Source organism: Haliotis rubra, unplaced genomic scaffold (assembly GCF_003918875.1).
Source record: "Haliotis rubra isolate DU_JTF1 unplaced genomic scaffold, ASM391887v1 Scf2, whole genome shotgun sequence".
Classification (NCBI taxonomy): domain Eukaryota; kingdom Metazoa; phylum Mollusca; class Gastropoda; order Lepetellida; family Haliotidae; genus Haliotis; species Haliotis rubra.
In genome coordinates this window covers 4,054,927-4,081,955 of record NW_025766002.1, presented here as the reverse complement: position 1 = coordinate 4,081,955, position 27,029 = coordinate 4,054,927, and the positions used below count along the sequence as shown (strand labels likewise).

Genomic DNA, 27,029 nt, shown 5'->3' with positions numbered 1-27,029 from the left:
GATACATTTCATGGATATTGAATAACAAATACAAATATTGTCTAATGTTTTCAATAACATGCCAAAAGTTTACAATTTTACAACATGTCGGTGAAACAATAACAAAACAATTATTTTACATAAATGACAGTGAGTGAGTGAGTGAGTTTAGTTTTACGCCGCTTTTAGCAATTTTCCAGCAATATCACGGCGGGGGACACCAGAAATGGGCTTAACACATTGTGCCCATGTGGGGAATCGAACCCGGGTCTTCGGCGTGACGAGCCAACGCTTTAACCACTAGGCTACCCCACCGCCCCCATAAATGACAGTGTTGATGTCATGACAATGACCATTCACCACATTACTGTCAAATCAAATCTATGAGTGTTGACTGTTATCCTGCCTAGGTTTGATAGACAAGCTTTACAATAAATTCAAGTAAAAACACTCCTTCATGAATATTCAATTCTAGTGGTGGCAAATAATGAACTGAAATCATGATGCAGCTTGAATCACATCACCGAGTTAATCATAACAGCCCCAAAGCATATATTAATCATATGCACCTTCATAAATGCCTTTGTTTCTCCTACTTAATTAATTCCTTGGGAATATACCCATGTATAACTTGGCGCTCATAGATGATACTAAACGACCTTCCGTGTAATACCATTTTTATTAAATGAGTTAATGATTTGGTATCAAACAAGTGAAAGCGAGTTTAATACGAAATCTTTCACAAGTTTAATAAAAATGGTATTTCACAGAAGCGAGTTTAGAAATCTATTTATTAATTGGTAACATAAATTGATAGAAACTGCCTACAGTGTGATGACTCTTAGCACGGTCTAATACCATTGTGACAGAGGAATTAGCATTATGAAGTCATAACTGTAAACCATTATGACATCATATATCTAGTGGTATATTGCTGTACAAATATTACACTGTCCATGGGCGAGTAATAAAAATGTATATTGTTGTACAAAACTGGAACAAAAGGAGTGAAAATGAGTTTCTATTATCCTTGATTATGCCAGCAATAGAAATGCCATAGAGATACATATCATCATCATCATCATAAGCATCATAAGCTTCCAAAGCCATGCCCATTGACTTCATGTATTAGGATAAGAAGAGATATGTACTGAAACCAACACTGACAGCAAGACAACATTTCAGTGGCCTGATTCATTATTGAAAGCCATGCGAATAACCTTTCTGTTGAGATCAGTCCAAATGTTGGAATGACACAGCCAGAACATCACTGCACAGAGACATATTACACAATCAACACAGCACATCCAAAACAGAGCATGCAAAGGTTATGCATTATGACCAGGGCAAACCCTATACTGTCAAGATGTGTGTCAGTCTCTAAGTGCCTTAAACGTCATCCACCAGTGTTTGGAGTGAGTGAGTCGAGTATGGTTTTACGCCGCTTTTAGCAATATTCCAGCAGTATCACAGCTATGGTACTTGGAGATCGCATGACATTTCTTTATCTTTTCCCTATATTTGATTACAACATTCAACTTTAAAACTGCCAAATATTTACAAAATTCTTAATCCCTGAACTATTACGTATTACATAAGCTCTACATGCATTTTAACAAGCACGCATTCGTAATGTGGGGTAATGTGCACAATCTTAATTAACAGGACACAAAATATATTTTGGCAGAGCATCAATTAAATCAGCATAAAGACTATTGAATAGCTTTTGCATTTGTAAGACATTTCTGTGATATTTTTAATTAGTTTTCTTTCAAATGCTTTTCAAACCTTAATCCCTGAACTGTATTACAAAAAAACTGCAAATCTTTATCTTTCAACAAAAGTTCAACATACGAGGTTAGATGCTCATTTTTAAGATGTTTTTGAATGACTAACAGGAGAACAAAAAAATATATATTATGTTAGTCTCCATTATATCAGTACCAGAGGTATGGACTGTCTATTGCTATGTTAACTGCACATACATAAACTATCTGATCACTGAGACATGATCTTGTTCAAGGCCACAGGTAGATATATTTCATGATGCATTCTGGACTTCGACATCTGAAATACAATAGAAAAAGCGCAATAAAAACATGTAGAAATTAATGTGTAAACCGCTTTGTAAAAATTGCAATTTTTCACTTTCTGATGTGATAAGAAATATAAATTTGCACATTAGTGTTACCATGATTGAAAAGGATATATTCTATTTGTAAGAAGTTAAAGAACACCGGAGGTACAATTATTATATGGACAGTCAGTTTAACTATGGTAATATAGACGAATTGTGTGTTTGTTATCTTCTTTTAAGTATTATAATGTTAATTTTTCTGTGTGGAACCCTTCAAGGCTTAAAGGCCATGACAGTCTGTGACGCTAAAATACACATACCTTCATGCACAATGTGGTCAATGTTGTCAAATATTCCTATTTGCGACATGTGTTGTACGACCCGCAATGACTGCACTTGAGACCCAGAACATGCCATTTGATATTGCTATCCTGGAAACAAATTACACGAAAGTTACTTGACATGGAGATAAAGAAAAATACTGAAAAAATAAACTCAGGGAAGTTTTCGGACAGCTCAAACAGGATTAGTTTTACTTGGATTTCATTCAAAGGGAGACAACTCATTAATGATCAGGAGGAATGAGACTCCATTGAGTGAATGAGTGAGTGAGTGAGGTTTAATCCTCGGTGTGCACTGTATTCACTGTGATACCACTAAGTGTCAGAGTGAGTGAGTGAGTGTGTGAGAGTGGGGTTTATCCTCGGTGTGCACTGTATTCACTGTGATATCACTAAGTGTCAGAGTGAGTGAGTGAGTGAGTGGGGTTTATCTGCGGTGTGCACTGTATTCACTGTGATATCACTGAGTGTCTGCTTGACGTGGTAGCAAAGCTTGAAATGATGCAATGTGTCTCAGACACATACCATCCTATCATTCTAATTTCATGATCCTTCTCTAAATATGCTAAAGCAATTGAAATTACTGCATAACTTTGTTTCAAATGGAATGAGTGCAGATAATTCCCAAATCCTAACTGATTCATCTTGTGACAGACCCTACACTTTCAAGGTGCATGTATACTGTGTCCATGTTATATCTACCTTACAACAGTCCCTAAATGTATCTACCTTGTGACAGACCCTATACTGTCAAGGTGTATGTTTGTCCATGTTATATGTACCTTACAACAGTCCCTTAATGTCTCTACCTTGTGACAGACCCTATACTGCCAAGGTGTATATTGTGTCCATGTTATATCTACCTTACAACAGTCCCTATGTCTCTACCTTGTGACAGACCCTATACTGTCAAGGTGTATATTGTGTCCATGTTATATCTACCTTACAACAGTCCCTAAATGTCTCTACCTTGTGACAGACCCTATACTGTCAAGGTGTATGTTTGTCCATGTTATATCTACCTTACAACAGTCCCTAAATGTCTCTACCTTGTGACAGACCCTATACTCTCAAGGTGTATGTTTGTCCATGTTATATCTACCTTACAACAGTCCCTATGTACCTTACAACATACTGTCAAGGTGTATGTTTGTCCATGTTATATGTACCTTTACAACAGTCCCTAAATGTCTCTACCTTGTGACAGACCCTATACTGTCAAGGTGTATGTTTGTCCATGTTATATCTACCTTACAACAGTGACAGACCTAAATGTTTGTCTCTACCTTGTGACAGACCCTATACTCTCAAGGTGTATGTTTGTCCATGTTATATGTACCTTACAACAGTCCCTAAATGTCTCTACCTTGTGACAGACCCTATACTCTCAAGGTGTATGTTTGTCCATGTTATATGTACCTTACAACAGTCCCTACATGTCTCTACCTTGTGACAGACCCTATACTGTCAAGGTGTATGTTTGTCCATGTTATTGGTACCTTACAACAGTCCCTAAATGTCTCTACCTTGTTACAGACCCTATACTGTCAAGGTGTATGTTTGTCCATGTTATATGTATCTTACAATAGTCCCTACATGTCTCTACCTTGTGACAGACCCTATACTGTCAAGGTGTATGTTTGTCCATGTTATATCTACCTTACAACAGTCCCTAAATGTCTCTACCTTGTGACAGACCCTATACTCTCAAGGTGTATGTTTGTCCATGTTATCTGTACCTTACAACAGTCCCTACATGTCTCTACCTTGTGACAGACCCTATACTGTCAAGGTGTATGTATATTGTGTCCATGTTATATCTACCTTACAACAGTCCCTAAATGTCTCTACCTTGTGACAGACCCTATACTCTCAAGGTGTATGTTTGTCCATGTTATATCTACTTTACAACAGTCCCTACCTTGTGACAGACCCTATACTGTCAAGGTGTATGTTTGTTCATGTTATATCTACCTTACAACAGTCCCTTAATGTCTCTACCTTGTGACAGACCCTATACTGTCAAGGTGTATGTTTGTTCATGTTATATCTACCTTACAACAGTCCCTTAATGTCTCTACCTTGTGACAGACCCTATACTGTCAAGGTGTATGTTTGTCCATGTTATATCTACCTTACAACAGTCCCTAAATGTCTCTACCTTGTGACAGACCCTATACTGTCAAGGTGTATGTTTGTCCATGTTATATGTACCTTACAACAGTCCCTACATGTCTCTACCTTGTGACAGACCCTATTCTCTCAAGGTGTATGTTTGTCCATATTATATGTACCTTACAACAGTCCCTACATGTCTCTACCTTGTGACAGACCCTATACTGTCAAGGTGTATGAATATTGTGTCCATGTAATATCTACCTTACAACAGTCCCTAAATGTCTCTACCTTGTGACAGACCCTATACTCTCAAGGTGTATGTTTGTCCATGTTATATCTACCTTACAACAGTCCCTAAATGTCTCTACCCTGTGACAGACCCTATACTGTCAAGGTGTATGTTTGTCCATGTTATATGTACCTTACAACAGTCCCTAAATGTCTCTACCTTGTGACAGACCCTATACTCTCAAGGTGTATGTTTGTCCATGTTATCTGTACCTTACAACAGTCCCTACATGTCTCTACCTTGTGACAGACCCTATACTGCCAAGGTGTATGTTTGTCCATGTTATATGTACCTTACAACAGTCCCTAAATGTCTCTACCTTGTGACAGACCCTATACTGTCAAGGTGTATGTTTGTCCATGTTATCTGTACCTTACAACAGTCCCTAAATGTCTCTACCTTGTGACAGACCCTATGCTCTCGAGGTGTATGTTTGTCCATGTTATCTGTACCTTACAACAGTCCCTAAATGTCTCTACCTTGTGACAGACCCTATACTGTCAAGGTGTATGTCTGTCCATGTTATATGTACCTTACAACAGTCCCTACATGTCTCTACCTTGTGACAGACCCTATACTGTCAAGGTGTATGTTTGTCCATATTATGTCTACCTGGTTTACAACAGTCCCTTGTTTTACCTTATGACTATCCCTACAGGTTGTATGACCATGTGACAGACCCTTCAGTGTCAAGGTGTATGACATTCTATAAACGCCTCTACCATGTGACACACCCTTCAGTGTCAAGGTGTATGACATTCTCGAAAAGCCTCTGCCATGTGACGGACTCTTCAGTGTCATTGTCAAGGTGTGTCCACCTTGTGTACATGTATCTACCTTATGACAGTCTCTACAAAGAATGTCAACATCCATGTCTTTGTATTCATCAGGCATCTGTGTGTTGGCGATCTCTTCATCCACGTTCTCCCACACTTCATCCATCTTCACAAGTGACTGGTTACACACAGGGCAGGCATAGTTTCTACACAACAAACAAACACAATGCTTGGAGAACACAGCACAAAATTCAAAAGCGGTATACAATTAATTACGCCATTCAAGTATTCATTACCATACCCTTTCCCTCCTGCCTCTCCTCTACCTATCCACTTTCAACTCAAAACTCTTCTCTTCCTTTGATTTCAAGAATCTATGTGGCCATTCTGCTCAGTCAGCAGTTGTTGATGTCTAGAGATATTCCATTTCCTGTCCTCAGCTCTTTTTAGTAACCAAGTTAGGATAAGAATAGTTGATTAGAGGCAGCCCAATGGGGGCATCGATCCACTGGATTTGAAGACTTATTCTATCTCACATAGCTCAATATAATCCAATCAATCTCACCTCAGATTTTGAGGCAATTTTCCCTAAGACGAGAACAAGTGGATGGGGAAAGGGACAGGGTTCACTCAGAGCCTGCTGTATGCTTAAGGAAGGTTCATACTGAATGGGCTGTTTTGGGGTGAGGCCAATAACATGAGGGAAACATGTTCAAAATTTGTTTCCAATATGCAGAAATGTTATATGGGAGATAGAATAAATGAAAAAATATTATTCATATATATGTTTAATTTATATTAATATGAGTACAGTGTCTGAAGAAAAAGAATTTGGTTGTTAAACTGAAGGAAAACAAAGATACATACCCTGATTGTAGTAGATTATTAAAGCAGTCTCTGTAAAGAGAAAAGAAAGTAAACAGAAAATCAGTTGACATGTCAAACTCAGTGTAGGAAGGAAGACAAGATGCCTCATGTCAAGGACTGGCCACAAAGGATGACAAGATGACCAGTGTCAACTATAAGGCACATTTTGTAGCTGTACAGGGTGTTCAAATGTCCTATGTCAAACATAAAACATTCATTGCTTGATGACCCCGGTCATACATACAGCACACACGACAGCTAAATTACCAAAGTCATGTGTACAGCCATTCTCTTCCCACAGAGGTTACTTGCCATATCTTCCTACGAACCTCTGTTCTAATACGGCCATATTTCCCGCGGTTCTCGTAAAATCACCTAGCGGCAAAAGATCGCAACACGAATGATCTCTCTTCTTTCTATCCAATCAGAACCGAGTTACATCGACTTAGTTTAATGGCTAGCATGTGTCAACGAAGGCGATGGAGACGCCCTGATCCGCCATAACATGACATTACCGAGGCCTTGCGAATTATCACATTTGAAACAACGTCGCTGATTGCACAACTAAATCTGATAGCAACCAATCACGAATCCTGAACACTCGCACCATGACAGGGCCGTATTAGAACAGAGGTTCGTAGGAAGATATGACAAGTAACCTCTGTGGGAAGAGAATGGTGTACAGCGCGCTTGATGACCATGTTTAGAGCACTAAGGATTTTGAGATGATCCACCTCATGCATAGAGCACTAAGGATGACTAAATGACTCATGTTGAGCATGGATCTTTAAGGATGGCTAGATGACTCATGTCATGTATAGAGCACGAAGGACGGTTAGATAAGCTATGGCAACCACTGGACTCAAACTATGACCCAAACACCCATGCTAAATGTAGGGCACCAAAACGACATGATCACCCATGACATCATTACATGGCACCAAGGATCACATGATGACTTGAGTGTTACGTACCTGTGAAGGAGATGGCCACATGGTGGGATGCTGAGGTCTCGCCTGGATGTATGCAGGAAGTCCAGGCAGATGGGACAGGAGTCGTGGGACACTTTCTCCACACACTACAACATACAGAGACTTGAGGATACTGTCAAGTTACTGTCAGAATCTCCTTGTCATAATCATGTCTAAGTCTAGAGGGTTGTCACACCAGATACTGTTTAATTCATATGAATTAATTCAATCAATAACTTGATTATGCAAACCAAATATGCATACACCATTTATAATCCACCTGAGCAAAAACTGCAAGATCTTATATGAGCTCCAGCAGAAATGAAAAATAAGGCATGAATTTCTAATATATCAAATAATTCAAAGATTTATTCTATTTCACATATTGCATTTCTGCTATCTGCTCTCGATGCTATGTGAACGAAAACTAGAATATGTATCTTTCAAGTCCCTTGGCCTCATAACACTTCACGGAAACACAACCCATTCCAAATGGACACATCCATGAAACATGATCAGGTGAGAACACTCCCTTCGAGTAGAACAACTACAGCGTGAGATATGACATACCTTGTGATTGTCTTTGAGATTGTTGGCAAGACATATGTCACATTTTTCACAGTGAAAGAAGTTCTCTTGTCCACCAACTCTGTAAATTGAAATAAGATGTTATAGTAAGCGAGTCACTACGGTTCATAATGTGGTCATGTCCCACAGTAACCATCAACTGCCTTCCAAAATACAGTACCCGTGAAGATCCGGGTTAGAATTGATCTTCAGTAACCCATACTTGTCGTAAGAAGTGACTTACAGCATCAGGTGGTCAGGCTTGCTGACTTGGTTGACACATGTCAATGTATCCCAATTGTGAAGATCTGGAACAATGCGGAGTGCTGCGTAAACTAAACTCACTCACTCACTCCAAAGTAAAACAACACCAGCACCATGCTACCGTCAACTTGTATCCAGATTATAGCTAACCTAACATTCTCTTCCCACAGAGGTTACTTGTCATATCTTCCTACGAACCACTGTTTTAATACGGACATATTTCCTGATTCTCGTAAAATCCCCTAGCGGCAAAAAATCGCAAAACGAATTATCTCCCTTCTTTCTATCCAATCAGAACACGTGTTACATCGACTTAAATCCAATTTGACTAATGCAAGCAAATATGGGGCCATAAATATCCCTCTTCTCTGTCGGAGACTTGAGTTGATGTGACACACAAGACATTTAATTGCTAGTTTGTCCGTTGTCAACGAGGGCGATGCAGACACCATTGATCCGCTGTTACATGACTGAGTTCTGTCTAGAAGAAACGATTGCGCATTGCGCAGGGGAAGAGGTTCTAGTTTTCCCGAAGCATACGGAAATAACCGAGCCCTTTCGAATGATCACTTTTGAAACAACGTAGCTGATTGCACAACTAAATCTGATTGCAACCAATCACGAATCCTGAACACTCGCCATGAAAGGGCCGTATTAGAACAGAGGTTCGTAGGAAGATATGACAAGTAACCTCTGTGGGAAGAGAATGCTAACCTATAGGCTACGATGAATTCAACATTACCTGGCACAAGTGTATTGAATTAGTATGTAACATGGATTGGGGAAGATCTTTCTACACAAATTAACCTGTAATTCTGTGTAAATATTCTCTACATGACCTGAAAAAAATTAATTCTAAATAAAGGATATTTGTTTCAGATGTTTTGTTGCCACATCATTCCATATGATGTTACAACATGACATAAATCATTTGGAACATCACTGACATCAACATGGCGTGTGCTCCTGTGTATCGAGCTCACAAATCACATTTGTCACAGTTCACTCACCTGCATATACCACACTTGTCACAGTTCACTCGACTGCATATACCACATCCATCACTGTTTACTCACCTGCATATACCACATTTGTCACAGTTCACTCCCCTGCATATACCACACTTGTCACCGTGCCTCACCTGCATAAACCACACTTGTCACAGTTCAGTCACTTGCATTTACCACATCGATCACTGTTTACTCACATGCATATACCAGATTTGTCACAGTTCACTCACTTGAATATACCACATTTGTCACAGTTCATTCACCTGCAAATACCACATCCATTACTGTTCACTCACCTGCATATACCACATCCATCAATGTTCACTCACATGCATATACCACATTTGTCAGTTCACTCACTTGAATATACCACATTTGTCACTGTTCACTCACCCACATATACCACATCCATCAATGTTCACTCACCTGCATATACCACATTTGTCACAGTTCACTCACTTGAATATACCACATTCATTACTGTTCACTTACCTGCATATACCTCATCCATCAATGTTCACTCACCTGCATATACCACATTTGTCACAGTTCACTCACCTGCATATACCATATTTGTCACAGTTCACTCACCTGCATATAACACATCCTTCAATGTTCACTCACTTGAATATACCACATCCATTACTGTTCACTCACCTGCATATACTACATCCATCAATGTTCACTCACCTGCATATACCACATTTGTCACAGTTCACTCACCTGCATATACCACATCCATTACTGTTCACTCACCTGCATATACCACATTTGTCACAGTGGAACTGTTGCTTGTCCTCATTATCAAGAAGATGGCAGATATTGCAGCAGTACTTGCCAAACATGCCGCCACACTTCTCACATGTCTGTTGAAACTTTGAACATAGAAATACAAAAAAAATTACTCCCTCATAGTCATAACAAACAAAACTTGCAGACACTGTTTTTCATTCCTGTGACCATAAAAAGACATAAAGGTTTGAATGATTGTGTTTTGTATTCTCTGTTAGCTTTCTAGAGAGACTATTGTGGCAAAGTCTGAGGTTTAACTGACTGACTGAGTTTAGTTTTACGCCGCTTTTAGCAATATTCCAGCAATATCACGGTGGGGGACACCAGAAATGGGCTTAACACATTGTGCCCATGTGGGGAATCGAACCCGGGCCTTCGGCATGACGAGCCAACGCTTTAACCACTAGGCTACCCCACTGCCCCCTGAGGTTTAAAATCCCAATAACCATAATGACTACACAACTCAACATATTGTATGTTGTCAGATAAATTCATTCAATATGACAATTTAGTGCCATCAACATTTTGAATCCAGACTGTCCTGTTGAAATAATCAAAACTGGTTCACTTCATCAACACCACACACAGTTTGTTTCTGACAGATTAGGCAGTCCCAATTGGGCCAAATAAGAGAGACAGTGTTCTCTAAATTGTTTACAATATGAGTGAGTGAGTGAGAACGGTTTTACGCCGCTGTTACATGTTTAGCAATATTCCAGCAATATCACGGCAAGGAACACCAGAAATGGGCTTCACACAATGTACCAATGTGGGGAATTGAACCCAGGTCTTTGGCATGATGAGCGAATGCTTTAACCACTAGGCTACCCCACCGCTCCTGAACACAACAGTATGTTTGTGACCACCTGATCATTTAAGTGGCTCCTTACACCCAGTTTGTGATTCTGGGGACCAATTCATATTTGGAATGCCCACAGTGCAGTGAATTTGCAAAAAATCACAAACACTCTGGTCAGACATTGTTATCATGGCTATGCAGACAGTTAGTTGATCACATCCATTCAAGCTACCAACCTTTTGTTTTGTCTGACATTTTAGACACAGGACTTCCTTCACCTGCTTTCGGTCCATTTCATGAGTCTCCTTGTCATCATGGCAAACTCGGCACATGTACACTTGGTCACAACATGGAGCCTGAAGTCAGAAACAAAACTTCACCATTTCAATACTAACTTTACATTCATCATGCACACCTAGTTACAACAAAGTGCCTGAAATCAGAAATAATAGACATATCATCATTTTCAATAGTGACTTGACATGATTCATGTACAGTTAGTCACATGATGCATGAAAAAGGGAATTACAGACACTTCTGCATCTCAGTACTCAAATAATACCTCTGTAGAAAGGACCTGTTTCAATTTCACTATGTTCACAGACATGCACTGTTGACCTTTAGTTTGTTTATTCACTGTAGTTTCTTACATTATGGACACACTTATACCATGTATTTTATATAACAAACTGTTTTCTTGATCCTGGCCACTTGCTGTATATTTCAGCATGTAGGTCCCTTTGAGTTTGTTACTGTATATTATGGCAGACTTAATTAATTCAGAAAGAGGGTCATATTAAAATCTGAAAAATAAACTACCCAAACTAATGTCTAACCACCTTCTCCGATTTCATCTTGACCAAGCTGACATTCCTGCTCAGTACTAGCTGCCACTGGTCTAACACAACATGCATGTGGCAGACTTTGCCATACTTGTGTTATTGGGCTCAACTCCAACACTAACACATGCATAAAGAATACAGTATATAAGAAAGGGTAAGAGTTCCTCCCGTTCCCCCATCCCAAATAATATTTATAAATATACTAAAATTATTAACAACACTTAAGACAACAATTACTAGAGAACTCACAAAATGACTAAAAGTCCAAAATTTAAGTTAGGGTTAGGGTTAGGTTTAGAGTTGGGGGAACGGAAGTAACTCTTTCCCTTAATGGCAAACGTGCATCTGTTGTAAATATCCCTTTTTCAAATGTAGATCTAAGTTGAAATAAATTAACCATGATCTTTTAGTGTTTATGCTTTTTGACCTTTGTTAATATAATAACTTTTGGAAAGTTCAGATCGGAGATTCTAGTCTTATTGAAGATAAAATAAGCCAGCATATGAAAGTTTACAATGTCTGTGTCGCGCATTACACCAACTAATATTCGGATGTATTTAGGAACTATGAAATCTAGAAGCTCTGTGTAAAACTGTAAACACAGATGAATCGGGCTTTTATATTGATTTTCATTTGATTTTCCCACGACTTAAGGTGATCTACGGGTCTCTCTTCTGCTATCATCATGATCATGAATTTGGGTTCTGTGTTGATTGAAAACAGAACATGTGGAAGTAACAACCTTTCCAAGAAATGTACCCCTATAGGTGTACTTTGCCATATTACTGCGCTACAGCGTTCTTAGACGTTTCGTAAAGTGGTTTCAAATATCTTACAATGTATTTGCAGTTTCTCTTGTAGTGTTTACACTGATAGTCCGCATGATGTTGACCGTCGCCAGACATTTTGGAAATCAGATACCTCATACAACAATGAGAAAAGTGTAAACATGAGAAAATAGTCCAACAAAACTAACATAATAAATTGGGCACATATATTGTTTGAAAGTATATGGATATACATCTTAAATATATTGCTCCTTCTGATAGTTTACATAGTGTAAAGCGTTAATATTTTACGTGTTGAGATAAGCGATATAGCTCCGAAGGTTAAACTAGTTTCGCTAATGGTACGCGCAAGCGCCACAATCCCTCCACGCTCCGGCGCTGCGATGATATAGCATATAACCGCTGCATAGAACCCGGGTAGGCGAGGACAAGGTAACAGGTCGTGTAGACAGGATCCCAGTGAAAAGTTCTCCCGCTGCCGCGAAGATTTAATGTAAGTCGAGAGTAAGTCCACGCATACTTACTTTTCAGTTCAACTGACCTCTCAAAAATGATCTACGATCCTTAGGGTTAGGGTATGGCACTCTTTACGATCCTTAGGGTTAGGGTTAGGCACCCTTTACGATCCTCAGGGTTCGGCACCCTTTACGATCCTTAGGGTTAGGGTTAGGGAAACCCAGCAGCGTTAATTAATCTGAAAAAGTGCGCCCGGTAAAGTGCAGTACTCCCCCGTTCATAATTTATGGCTACGGGGGGTGATGATGATTTTTATGGAGAAGCATGTACAATGTGAATGACCCCCTCTAAAAATGTATGTATACAAAGTAAGTGACCCCCCTGCATGTCATGTACAAAATCAATGACCCCACCCCTCTTTCCCTTCACATAAGTTAAAAGCATAATTTAAAAATATTTTTATGTACAAAAATTGCTCCCCCAGTGCATGTGTACAAAATTGATGACAACACCCCCATCCTCAGAACAAAATGGGTGCCCCCTAAATCATCATCACCCCCTGGCCCCTAGCCATAAATTATGAACGATCCCTTAGTTGTTCATTGCTGCTTTCAGGAATATCTATATGATGTCTACCTGTGAATAATTGACTCTGAACCAGACAGTTCAGTGGTCTGTATTGTGAGCAATGATCAACACCAATGGGATAAAATCCCAGTATCATAACATGCACAACATACAATCAGTCTCCAGATCTGACAAGCTGGTCACTTTAGTCCCCTCTTACAACCAGTATATTTTGCAAGGGATTAATTCTAACCAGAACATTTTTCCAAATTTATGCCTTATTTTCATCAACTTTTCAGCCAATATCAACATGAATATTCTTGACCTGCCCTCTACAAAACTGTTTGTGTCCGACCTGCAGCACTGTGAGAAGTCCTCTGATGTCATCAATCCTAATGTCAAGTCTGTCAACTGGGAAATGAAAGTGCTTGGCAGGAAGAAGATATTTGGCTGTGTGTGGGTGCAAGGTTTAGTGGTGCAGGTAAATACTATGACCTGTATTCAAGGATTACCTCACCTCATACATTCTGCCTCAGTCCTATAGCCAATGTCAGTGTAAGAGATCAGAATAGATATTATCTGAATCCATTCCTTTCAAACTTAACATATTCCACCCAAAATCTTCTGCAGTTGTCAACTTGTCAGTAACTGTAACTGATACGATGTCAGTGAAAAGATGACTTTTAGTGTGCTCATCAGAAATCACATAAAGGGGAAATAGCTTCAGTCCTATGTGATTCGTAAATGGTTTGCATGAAGCATGTGGAATTCAAGCATTTTATTATCACTAAGTATGGAATACCAGAATAAAAAAGTCCAAATTATGAACTAAATAACATTAATTTGTTTAATTAATTACCCCAAATCCAAGATAGTTCTCTGTCATCAATACTGATTGTCTCAGTGTTGGTGTCAATTTACTTGAATGGAAATGTCTTGACAAATTAGTCATGTCTGATGTATCAAACCCATTAGGAGAGATATTCAAAACTCTTGACTGATATGTCACACAACAATAATAATTAGACATAACTACAAGAAATACATTGTTAAAATCACTCAATTAACAAATATCATTTTGCCCCATTTTTCTGGATATAACTTTCAAATGATAGTCTTGATGAATTATGTTGTTTTCTCTGTAAAAGTACCCAAATTTTTATTGAATTTATTTTACTTATGAACAAAATGAATTTGCTAAAACCTTTTCCAGAAGACTGACAAGGGAGACGAGATTGTGCTTGATGATGGGACTGGGACTGCTCGGATAGTAGGGTGTGACAAGGTCCCTCCAGCCTGTCCCCGAGTGAAACCAGGTGAGCCCATCATATCAGCTGCCAAAAACTAGCCCTGTAACGCTGTTCTTTATTCCTGTTAAAGGAGAGGGGTGGTGGTCTGCTAGTGGTTACAGCTGTGAAGGCCTTGGTTTGATGATTGAAATATTTGTAGCTGTTATTTTGCAGGAATATTGCTAAGAGTGGAATAAAATTTAGCTCCCCTGCTGACAGAGAATGAATGAAAAAATCCAGATTTTTGTGACAGTAACATTTCAATTAGTAAAAAACATTTCTGGGGTCCCCTGCAGTGATATTGCTGGGATATTACTCACTACAGAGGTGTTGTTTTAAGTTTTGTATCTAACTGTCAAACCAAATACTATAATGTTGATGAAATATTTTCAATAATTTTCCTAGAATATTTGTATTTCACTATGCCAGATCGATGCAGGATTTAGTGATTGTTGGAAGAATAATTTGGTTCTGTTGAAGGGAAATTGTTGCTTTGTGTGCTCTACAACCCAGTGTAGTGTATAGTCACATATACTCACAACCAATGGGTCTGTAACGATGCATCGAGCTATCGATGGATTGCAATTGTTGAGTTTCCAATAGCAATTAATCGATGGCAGAAAAGAAAAACTTTCGATGCGTCGGTTGTATGTGTAACTACCAATAGTTTAGTAATTGACTTTAATGTTATTTAATATTCATGTGTGTTTTTTTAATTTCTTTTTTGTTTGCGTGCAGACTTGCAGCTTTGTTGAGTTAATGTTTTAACACTTTACTTGATCTGGGTATCAAACTTTCTTGTCAGTTATTAAGAGGGACCGAAACAACTTCAGCTTGTTTTTATTTCATATAAACCATACATTCATTTGGGAATTGACTTCAAATGACACAATTCAATGAGGGAGAAATCTATTGCAATAGTAATGCAATAGTTGGTCGCAATAGACTATCGCTATTGCAATAGTTGTTTCTCTCTCAATAGTCAGCCCTAAAAACCAACATGAGTACTCCAGCATTATCTATTAACTGGCATGAACTTCTTGTCTCGAGAGGTGAACGGAAGGTTGTGGGTTCGATCACCGGCTGCGTCATACCAAAAGACGTTAAAATATGGTACTTTTTGGTCCCTGCCTGCCTCTCGGCATTAATGGGTACAATAAGGACTGATCAGCTCGGGTCGGTAAATGTGTCTGAGTGGGGTATTCATGCTTCACTGCGCATGGTATCTCAGTGGGCTAGCACTATAAAACCAGCTTAAGTCTGGGTTAGTGCAAGCAGTCAAACACACCACATATGAGCAGCAAAATATTCTTAAGGACGATGTTAAACCCCATTTCACCTCACCTCACCTCTTGTCCTGAGAAATTTAGGCATCACTATTTAAACTTGGAGTACTCGCAGATGTAAATGTTGATATTTGTGGACGGTATCCCACAACCATTTAACCTGAAGTTAGTCACCCGTAACAGCCTTACTTCAAGTCAAAGGATTGAAACAAGTGGGACTTTGTAGACAAAGTCAAAGTCTTCTGTATCTTCATGCAATGGTGACCCGTGAAGATCTGGGGTAGAATAGGTCTTCAGCAACCCATACTTGCCACAAAAGTCGACTATGCTTGTCGTAAGAGGTGACTAACGGGACCGGGTGGTCAGGCTCGCTGACTTGGTTTACACATGTTATCGGTTCCTAATTACGCAGATCGATGCTCATGCTGTTGATCACTGGATTGTCTGGTCCAGACTCTATTATTTACAGACCACCGCCATATAGCTGGAATATTGCTGAGTGCAGCGTTAAACTAAACTCACTCACACACTCATGCAATGGTGATAAGAAACCCTGGCCATATTTGCCACCAAGCTTTGCATTGAAAGTGCTGTTATCACTCCACAACCCCAATCTCTGACATAGAATTTCTATCATGTACTACTGTTCATGACCAGGGATAGAAATACTTTGTTTCTAAGTGTGCCTTAGGGCACCAGACAAATATTTTAGGTGTGCCTTTCAGAAATCAAGTGTGCCCACATGTTTTTAGAATAAATGACAACGATGATGATCATTTGAAATTTATTGTGAAATAAAGAAATGGGTTTATGAGCATTCAAATTTGTATGGTATTATTCAATTTGGACAAAAATAGTTGTTTTGGGGATTAAATGACTAAATGTGAGTTATGTCTCTAAAAACATAGGCGTGTCAAAAGGGCACCGAGAACATTTTTTAACCGTGCTATTTCAATATTTTCCGTGTCATGGCACACTAATATATGGGGTATTTCGAACCCTGATGACATTTTGGATTGGTATCGTTTAATGTTATCGTCAAGCTCTAAGAACTCTATGGTATTAAATGGGTCCTGTATTGTTCACAATAGAATAGAGATGTTACAAACTGAACTTGCAAGTATGTGCAGGGGTGGAAATAACCCATTGCCCGACGCCTGAGTCCAGTGTTTTTTTCTGTCGGGCAAGCAAATTTGTATATCACACTGTACCAGTGTCCAGTTGATGTTCCAATGTTACTTATGTTGTTTATTTAAAAAATGAACAAGAAAACGGCCGGTATAGTGGAAAAATTATCAGGGCAAGTGATTTTACATATGCCACTGTACCGGAGTACACTAGCAATTTTAAAGTTATTTCCACCCCTGACGTGGATGTACGTCGCTACATATTGTGATCTAAAGTCATTTGTCTGTGCTTTCAGGTCAATATGCGATGGTGATAGGAGTGATGACAGCTGGTGGCCCAGAGCCTACTATTCGTGGTATAAAGATACAAGACCTCAGTGGATGTATGATAGCAGAAAGCATGTGGATGTTGGAGGTGATAGACTGTGCTGACACCTGATGTATTGACCAGCGATGTATGACAGTGTTACAAGCACATGTGGATGTTGGAGGTGATAGACTGTGCTTAGACTTGATGTATTGACCGGGGATGTACGACAGTGTTACAAGCACATGTGGATGTTGGGTTGGAGGTGATAGACTATGCCAACATCTAATGTATTGACCGGTGATGTATGACAGTGTTACAAGCACATGTGAATGTTGAAGGTGATAGACTGTGCTTAGACTTGATGTATTGACCGGGGATGTACGACAGTGTTACAAGCACATGTGGATGTTGGAGGTGATAGACTATGCCAACATCTAATGTATTGATTGGTGATGTATGACAGTGTTACAAACACATGTGGATGTTGGAGGTGATAGACTGTGCTTAGACTTGATGTATTGACCGGGGATGTACGACAGTGTTACAAGCACATGTGGATGTTGGAGGTGATAGACTATGCCAACATCTAATGTATTGATTGGTGATGTATGACAGTGTTACAAACACATGTGGATGTTGGAGGTGATAGACTGTGGTGATACCTGATGTATTGACCGGTGATGTATGACAGTGTTACAAGCACATGTGGATGTTGGAGGTGATAGACTATGCCAACATCTAATGTATTGATTGGTGATGTATGACAGTGTTACAAACACATGTGGATGTTGGAGGTGATAGACTGTGCTTACACTTGATGTATTGACCGGGGATGTACGACAGTGTTACAAGCACATGTGGATGTTGGAGGTGATAGACTATGCCAACATCTAATGTATTGATTGGTGATGTATGACAGTGTTACAAGCACATGTGAATGTTGAAGGTGATAGACTGTGCTTAGACTTGATGTATTGACCGGGGATGTACGACAGTGTTACAAGCACATGTGGATGTTGGAGGTGATAGACTATGCCAACATCTAATGTATTGATTGGTGATGTATGACAGTGTTACAAACACATGTGGATGTTGGAGGTGATAGACTGTGGTGATACCTGATGTATTGACCGGTGATGTATGACAGTGTTACAAGCACATGTGGATGTTGGAGGTGATAGACTATGCCAACACCTGATGTATTGACCAGCATTGAATAACAGTGTTATTCCATGATGTATTGACCAGTATTGTATGACAGTGTTACAAGCACATGTGGATGTTGGAGGTGATAGACTCTGCCAACACCTGATGTATTGACCAGCATTGAATAACAGTGTTATTCCATGATGTATTGACCAGTATTGTATGACAGTGTTACAAGCACATATGGATGTTTGAGGTGATAGACTCTGCCAACACCTGATGTATTGACCAGCATTGAATAACAGTGTTATTCCATGATGTATTGACCAGCGATGTATGGCAGTGTTACAAGCACATATGGATGTTTGAGGTGATAGACTCTGCCAACACCTGATGTATTGACCAGCATTGAATAACAGTGTTATTCCATGATGTATTGACCAGCGATGTATGGCAGTGTTACAAGCATATATGGATGTTGGAGGTGATAGACTCTGCCAACACCTGATGTATTGACCAGCATTGAATAACTGTTATTCCATGATGTATTGACCAGCGATGTATGGCAGTGTTACAAGCATATATGGATGTTTGAGGAGATAGACTCTGCCAACACCTGATGTATTGACCAGCATTGAATAACAGTGTTATTCCATGATGTATTGACCAGCGATGTATGGCAGTGTTACAAGCACATATGGATGTTTGAGGTGATAGACTCTGCCAACACCTGATGTATTGACCAGCATTGAATAACAGTGTTATTCCATGATGTATTGACCAGCGATGTATGGCAGTGTTACAAGCATATATGGATGTTTGAGGTGATAGACTCTGCCAACACCTGATGTATTGACCAGCATTGAATAACAGTGTTATTCCATGATGTATTGACCAGCGATGTATGGCAGTGTTACAAGCACATATGGATGTTTGAGGTGATAGACTCTGCCAACACCTGATGTATTGACCAGCATTGAATAACAGTGTTATTCCATGATGTATTGACCAGCGATGTATGGCAGTGTTACAAGCACATATGGATGTTTGAGGTGGATAGACTCTGCCAACACCTGATGTATTGACCAGCATTGAATAACAGTGTTATTCCATGATGTATTGACCAGCCATGTATGGCAGTGTTACAAGCATATATGGATGTTTGAGGTGATAGACTCTGCCAACACCTGATGTATTGACCAGCATTGAATAACAGTGTTATTCCATGATGTATTGACCAGCGATGTATGGCAGTGTTACAAGCACATATGGATGTTTGAGGTGATAGACTCTGCCAACACCTGATGTATTGACCAGCATTGAATAACAGTGTTATTCCATGATGTATTGACCAGCGATGTATGGCAGTGTTACAAGCACATATGGATGTTTGAGGTAATAGACTCTGCCAACACCTGATGTATTGACCAGCATTGAATAACAGTGTTATTCCATGATGTATTGACCAGCGATGTATGGCAGTGTTACAAGCATATATGGATGTTTGAGGTGATAGACTGTGCTATGGCAATGTCTCTTACCACTCAAAACCGTCAAATACGTGATTTTGCATCAAAATGCAAATATTGAATGTAGATTTTGCAGTGACTATGATAACTGTCCAGCACCTCATCAGTGGATGGTATGACTCAGAATATGTACACACTGTCGTTAAAAAACCCTGCAGTTGTCTCTCTTGTATAGGCTCAATTACAGTGGCTCCTTTTATGTTTCCAGGCCAACAAACCAAGTGAAATGATTAACATCATTGAATTCTCTGTCCCTTTTGACAGTACTGTGACAAGATCCTGGAAATTAAGGGCAAAATGGTGACCTTGCTTACAAAATCAGAGTTTTACACAGACTTTGAAAAATGGGAGTCATGGTGACTCAATGTCTACTTTTGGGAGTCATTTTCAATATTTGGGAGTCATGAAGATTTAATATTTAGTTGTGTTTATAAATCAAAAAGCAAGAGTTTGGCAAATATTTCATTGTTTTATGTTGTATTGTCATTTATATAACTAGTTAGTAATATAGGTTATATGCTTCTCTCGAGGTAATACAGTCTGATGTACGTCTTTTTGTAGCAGTGTCACCCGAGCCAGTAGCAAGGGTTACTGTCTCCTCTGAGTTCTTTGGAACAATTTAATAGCTCTGTCAAAGTCAAATCTTTTACAAAATTGTTGCGTCAAATACGCAGTAATCATGCGTTATGTAAAATCCTGCAAAATGTCATGCTTGTATCCAAAGTACCAAGTTGTCTGATTTCCCATTGTTCTGGGTGCCTTAGGACCAGTACCCATATTTGCTGCCAGGATCACAGACCTGATGACACTCTGGGTAATCCAGTAGGCAGCAGTGTTGTGCAGTCTCCTCATTCTCTGTGGTGAGTTCAACAAGGCAGCACGTCCTGGGAAAAGTCCCATTCAATGTCTGGGCTGTGTGTAGAGTGGGCTGGTGCCCAGATCTGAAGACAAGCCTAACCAGCCTCAATTTGTCAGGATCACCCGAACCCTCTTTGCTGCATATATTATTTTTATCTGTAAATAGTGAGTGAGTTTAGTTTTACGCCACTTTTAGCAATATTCCAGCAATATCATGGTTGGGGACACCAGAAATGGGTTTAACACATTGTACCCATGTGGGAAATCGAACCTGGGTCATCGAACGCTTTTAACCACCGGGCTACCCCATCTCATCTGTATCTGTAAATAATAATACATATTATGCATATATACATAATGCCCCAAATCCAAGTACTAAATCATGCTTGATTTCTTTCTTAGCTCCATGGGGTATGTACAATCCAAATTGTTCATTAGACATAGGAAGGTTAACAGTCCCTACTTGGTACCCATTCACTGCTGGGTGAACACAGTTGTCTATCACACAAAGGATATAATACTGATAATTGATTTCTAAAGGGCCTAGTATACGTCATAAGGTGCTCACTGGCACTGTGACAAAGTCAAAACCAAATCCATCCAAATATACTCAGCAGCAAAAGAAACGTCAGTACGAATTCAAAATTAGATAGGCACTGTAATAAAATCATTACAGAAATGGACATAATAAGCGGATCAAAAACATTTTATGTGTACAATATGTTGACACATAAATGCATAACTCATCACAATTTCAAGACATTACGTGAACGTTTGCAGTCCATTCAGACTCTTTGACTTCAGTATCTAGTGTGACCACCACGAACGGCAATAACTGCAGCACAGCGTCTATGCATAGAGTGCACCAATCGATTGATGAAGGCCATTGGCACCTGGAACCACACTCTGAGGAAGGCCTGGCGCCATAAATCGGCTGTCTTCGGTCTTGGTATGACATTATTCAGTCTCCCCTGAATTTCATCCCCAAGATGTTCAGTTGGGGTTAAATCAGGACTAAGGGCTGGCCACTGCATAATGTTGACACCATTCTGCTGTAGGGCCCGGGCGTTATCATGCTGGAAAATGTTCCAGTGACGTGCAAAATGTGGTATGACGTGGGGTCTGAATGCTTGGTCGATGTAGCGCACTGCTGTGATGCCGCCTCCTCTCCCTGGACTAAGGTTCTGGAACACCAAAGGATCCACTCTCTGGTTACAGGCCTATTCCACCCCATACCATGATGCTTGCACCTCCCCATGAGTCTCTTTCCATAACACATTGGTCTGAGTAACGTTGGCCACGTCGTTGCCATATTCTTGTTCTGTCAACTGCAGTTGGTACGCAGTACTGACTCTTATCTGTGAACAGAACAGTTCTCCATTGCCTGTATCGCCAGTTTTGGTAGTGTAGGGCAAACTGTAGACGTTCACGCTGACGACGAGGGGTGATGATAGGTCCACGGTAAGGTCTACGGCAATGGACGCTCCCGCTGTTAAGACGTCGGCATACTGTATCAGTACTGACTGGACTTGTTCCGTGTGTTCCCACTGTCTGGAGTGCTGTTTCGGATGCCTGCATGAAGGGATTCTGTACATGCTGTCTCACAACATGGCGGTCTTGTCTTGTGGTCATCCTTGGTCTGCCAGTACGGGGGTGATCATTTGTGGGGTTGGTGGCCCGGAAACGTTGCTGCAGCCTGTAGATGGTCTGAAACGTTGACCTGGAAGTGATTGGCAACGGCTTGTGCAGTGTGGCCAGCTTCAAGTCTTCCTAGCGCCTGGTTCCTCTGAGCTGTCGTGAGTCGCGGCATCCTGCTGACGTTGTAATGTGAATGTTTCAACCAGGTTTGGGGGTGCATTTTATAGGGCTGGTCCTTGTGAAGAGCACGTGTAACATGAATTGCATGAAAACCATGGAGAACACCGTACCATCTCCGAGGTCAGGTTGCGTTTTTGAGACCATTTCCTGGCTTCAATTCTTAGTTTGGGAAGGAATGTCTTTGCTCAGGTCAAGTTGGGGATGTCAAAAATATACAATCAAAACATTAAATGAGTTTACAGTTATCCGTTTCTGCGAAGGAAAATTCCAAACTGACGTTTCTTTTGCTGCTTAGGATATAATCAAAATCCTGAAAGTCTAGTGGAATGATGAGCGGAAGAGTTGGGTTTTAAGGAGACTTGAAAGGGTCTTTGGATTTGGAGTTTCGTAATTCAGATGGCAGAGAGTTCCATAACTGGGAATCCCAGGTGATGTGTTCAGTTCTTGGAATCATTTGCTGCATATGCTTAAGTGTGGGTCAGTACCCATGCCCATGAAACTATCAGGAGTTGAGCTGCCCTGAGACCAACTCATCTGATTTGTGACCTGTGGCTGGCAAGCACACCGGTTTACTGATGTAGATGGTATATTGCTGACGGAATAAACATGCACCCATCACTTCACTTCCACACAAATTAATGGTAAATTTGATCAGTTCAACTCCTTTATCTCCCAGGTCCGGCAAGATCACACTGTAAGAATACCTAAGTGAAATAAGCCATAGTACACACGTGCTAAAGCTCACATCTTGACCCTTATGCTTTCAGGCCTAAGTGCAACTGAACGTCTGGTCCATGATGGTTTGAAGCTGCGGTATTGACTTTGGCATAGGATTCCTTAATGCCTCGCAGCAGCTGGTGTCAGTAACAGTATTACCAAGTTCCAGTAGACACAGCCTGGTTCTGTGTGTGCCTGGCGTATCCTCTGTCAGAGTCAATACTCCTTATTAACATAAGAGACGCGAGATTACTGGAACGAGTAGGATGTATCTGGGATATGTATTTACCTTGGACATTATTGGATAGAGGGGTGCCGGGTTAAGCTTCAACATGATGTGTTTGGAACAACAATTGTTGAATATTGGCCATCCAACATGTTGATATTTTATCGCGACAATGCTCAATATGTGACTTTTTAAATGTATTTGTTGTTAGTGGTGTGTTTGTTTATGATATAGATATACAAGCTCACAAACATTTTATCCTGTGATTTGCAGGTTATCTTAACATTGTAGGGTGAATCTTGCAAGAAGTGAGTGAGTTTAGTTTTACGCCGCACTCAGCAATATTCCAGCTATATGACGACGGTCTGTAAATAATCGAGTCTGGACCAGACAATCCAGTGATCAGCATCATGAACATCGATCTGCGCAATTGGGAACCGATGACATGTGTCAACAGTCATCGAGCCTGACCACCCAATCCCGTTAGTTGCCTCCTACGATAAGCATGGGTTACTGAAGATCAATTCTAACCAGGATCTTCACAGGTAAATCTTGCAAGAAAGTTTGGTGCTGGAGGATTAAAATACATAAATAAAATAATAAAAATATTCCCTTTCTGTTTTGAACAATTAGTTTCAGGGAGAAGCGTGGCATTCATCCTCGATAATCTCCAGGGTATACGTCCCGATAAATCTCCACTTTTGGAACGGAGATAATCGAGGATTCGCGGCAGTGGGATAACCTACTTAAAGCGGTGGCTTGTCTAGGGGAATAGCGGTTTCGAGACCCAAGAAAGTATGAAGCCCATTTATGTGATATTGTTCGAATATTGTTAAAGCTGAAAGTATGAAACCATACTCAATCAGCAAGCACCGCATTAAATCTTACAAAGTTAATGTTTACGTTGCCGAAAGGTCGACTGCCCCTTTCATTAGGCAGAGTGCCCCAGTCGTTAGGCGCTGCTGTCTGTGTGGAGATGTGTATCCCACACAGAACACCAGAAACCTATGATCATGATGGAGGGGGGTACCTGGTCCTATTCTCCGCGGTCATGTAAGTAGGTGTGTCCAACTCAATGTCTGTGCTTGAGTTTCACTAAAGTGGTAAATATACTACAAACAAAAAGTATTTCTGTTACATTCGTGGTTACTGTTACTTAAACGTGTTGAGGCCATTTATACGTAAATGCAACTTTTTGTGTGCTTAATGGGCACTTTGAACGACATGTTAGAACTTGCAGTGAAGCATCTGATTCAATATGCGTTGCACACAAAAAGTTGCATTTACGTTAGAGTATAAATGACCTCACCACGTTTAAGTTTATATATGACTATCAAATTTTAATGTGTTCCCATACTTTTGTTTGTAGTATATCTGAGACTTGCATCATGTATACTTGTTGAGGAAAGCGTTAAAACAACTCAAGCTGTTGGTTGAGAGTTCAAACATTTGTCAGCACCATATCTGCATTTTTAAGGGCTTTCATTCCATAAAGCTGACACGCTGGAATGTAACAGAAATACTGTTTTAACGTTAACCACGTCTACCTCCTTTCTTGTTTGCCATCCGTTGAGAGTATTTCGAACACACTAATCCTGGTATTTCAGACCAATTCCTCCAAGGAATGATTCTGGAAGCGGACGTATAATTACCTGGTACGATGTGTTGTTGCCTCAGTGTTGACTCGAAATGTGGATGTCGGAATACTGTGTAAATCGTCACTCACGCAAACAGAGAGGTCACAAATTATAAGTGACCAGTCCTTAAATAATGTCCAGATTATAAAACATCACCATTTGAATGAAAACTCATTCAGTTTTTCATGCCATCCAACCTATCTAAGTTGTGATAAATCGTGGCGACCCCTCTTTCGCGGTGTCTTTCGTTCATGACGCCTCACCCTATACTCACCTCCCGTGAATTGACCTGGGAACCGTTCCACAAAGCGATCGTAGCGCTAAGATGATCGTAGCGCCCATACTGTAACGTAGACTTACAACAGCCGTAGCGCTACCATCGCTCTGTGAAACGTAAGACAGCCTTCAACCTCACTCGCTCACACACTCACTCTTATCAACCTCTGGAGCAGTGATAGACGGTTTGCCAGGCCAGTTCAAGGTCGGCACTTCGACCCAGACCAATGCCATTCTAAAATACGTCCGACACGGAGTATTACGGGGATAAGACAAGGACTAGTATACATACAAAGACGGTCAGTCATAATGTAGTCAGTATACTATACTTGTGTACATGTGGAAGTGCAAGCATTGCAACTGGTATTTGTCCAGATTATTGCACTCCCGTACACGCACACACGTAATACGAAGCCACGTTATAAGACGGTACTTTTTGTGTCCCTGTGTGGGGCTCGGCATTAAGAGGACGAAACAAGAACTGCCTGGTTCAGAGTCCGTGTTTGAGGAGTATTCATGTTGATCTTCGAGTACATCCGGACTGGTGGATGCGCGCAGATACACGCCGTATGCATTGACGCTATATGAGTGCACAATAAATATTGGATACAACGATAGAGCTTGGAAATTACTCAGAGTGCCGTAAACAGACTTTTAGATAAAATACAAATTACTTTTGCCCGTGCACAACACGATAGGTATCTGGCATACAAGCCAGGACATCCTGATTCTACGTATTTGTCATTGGCAGATATTCTGGAACAGCTGACAGGACGCTGATCACAACCCGGAAGTAGTACGGCACGCCAAAGATGTAAGATGTTGTCTTATGTTGACCAATCCTAATGTAATCGTATAAGAACGATGACACTGTTACTTAATTTAAATAAATCGACACTGATGTTGAAAAACATTGAACTTGAATATTTAGTTGTAAAAGCGACACTTATTTTTGACATTGAATGAATCATTTAAATACTGGGGTTTTGATATCAGGAAAACACTGCCTTGTCTACAGAAGTAGAGTGAGTGAGTGAGTTTAGTTTTACGCCGCACTCAGCAATATTCCAGCTATATGGTGGCGGTCTGTAAATAATCGAGTCTGGACCAGACAATCCAGTGATCAACAGCATGGACATCGATCTACGCAATTGGGAACCGATGACATTTGTCAACCAAGTCAGCGAGCCTGACCACCCGATCCCGTTGGTCGCCTCTTACGACAAGCAAGGGTTACTGAAGATCAATTCTAACCCGGACCTTCACGGGTCCTACAGAAGTAGACGTTTGCGTTCTGCATCAGTCAT

The 27,029-nt window shown here is 40.3% G+C and overlaps 2 protein-coding genes and 2 long non-coding RNA genes across 7 annotated transcripts; 3 read left to right on the top strand and 1 right to left on the bottom strand.

Moving 5' to 3' along the window:
- Nucleotides 1–305: 305 nt before the first annotated feature.
- LOC124275369 (RING finger and CHY zinc finger domain-containing protein 1-like) lies at nucleotides 306–12,635 on the bottom strand. The gene is made up of 9 exons (XM_046710895.1): nucleotides 12,529–12,635; nucleotides 11,087–11,206; nucleotides 10,016–10,134; nucleotides 7,989–8,067; nucleotides 7,422–7,525; nucleotides 6,448–6,477; nucleotides 5,642–5,786; nucleotides 2,377–2,487; nucleotides 306–2,046 (listed from the first exon to the last, which is right to left on the bottom strand). Exons 1-8 carry the CDS (start codon nucleotides 12,616–12,618, stop codon nucleotides 2,413–2,415), a joined length of 762 nt encoding a protein of 253 aa, XP_046566851.1. The 5' UTR covers nucleotides 12,619–12,635; the 3' UTR covers nucleotides 306–2,046; nucleotides 2,377–2,412.
- On the top strand, nucleotides 6,885–25,834 carry LOC124275373. The gene is made up of 3 exons (XR_006898257.1): nucleotides 6,885–6,895; nucleotides 20,766–20,768; nucleotides 25,756–25,834. It is a non-coding gene; the product is annotated as an uncharacterized LOC124275373 (long non-coding RNA).
- On the top strand, nucleotides 12,802–19,158 carry LOC124275370 (recQ-mediated genome instability protein 2-like). Of its 4 annotated transcripts, none has more exons than XR_006898255.1 (5): nucleotides 12,840–12,912; nucleotides 13,803–13,984; nucleotides 14,717–14,819; nucleotides 17,502–17,696; nucleotides 17,778–19,158. XR_006898255.1 is itself a non-coding variant. In XM_046710896.1 (4 exons), the coding sequence occupies exons 2-4, from the start codon at nucleotides 13,814–13,816 to the stop codon at nucleotides 17,642–17,644; spliced, it is 417 nt and encodes a 138-aa protein (XP_046566852.1). In that variant the 5' UTR covers nucleotides 12,802–12,984; nucleotides 13,803–13,813; the 3' UTR covers nucleotides 17,645–17,765. The 4 variants fall into 4 exon arrangements, 1 of the variants encoding a protein (XP_046566852.1); XR_006898254.1 differs by having other exon boundaries at nucleotides 12,850–12,973; XR_006898253.1 differs by having other exon boundaries at nucleotides 12,883–12,984.
- On the top strand, nucleotides 19,266–20,650 carry LOC124275372. The gene is made up of 2 exons (XR_006898256.1): nucleotides 19,266–19,485; nucleotides 20,171–20,650. It is a non-coding gene; the product is annotated as an uncharacterized LOC124275372 (long non-coding RNA).
- Nucleotides 25,835–27,029: the final 1,195 nt, after the last annotated feature.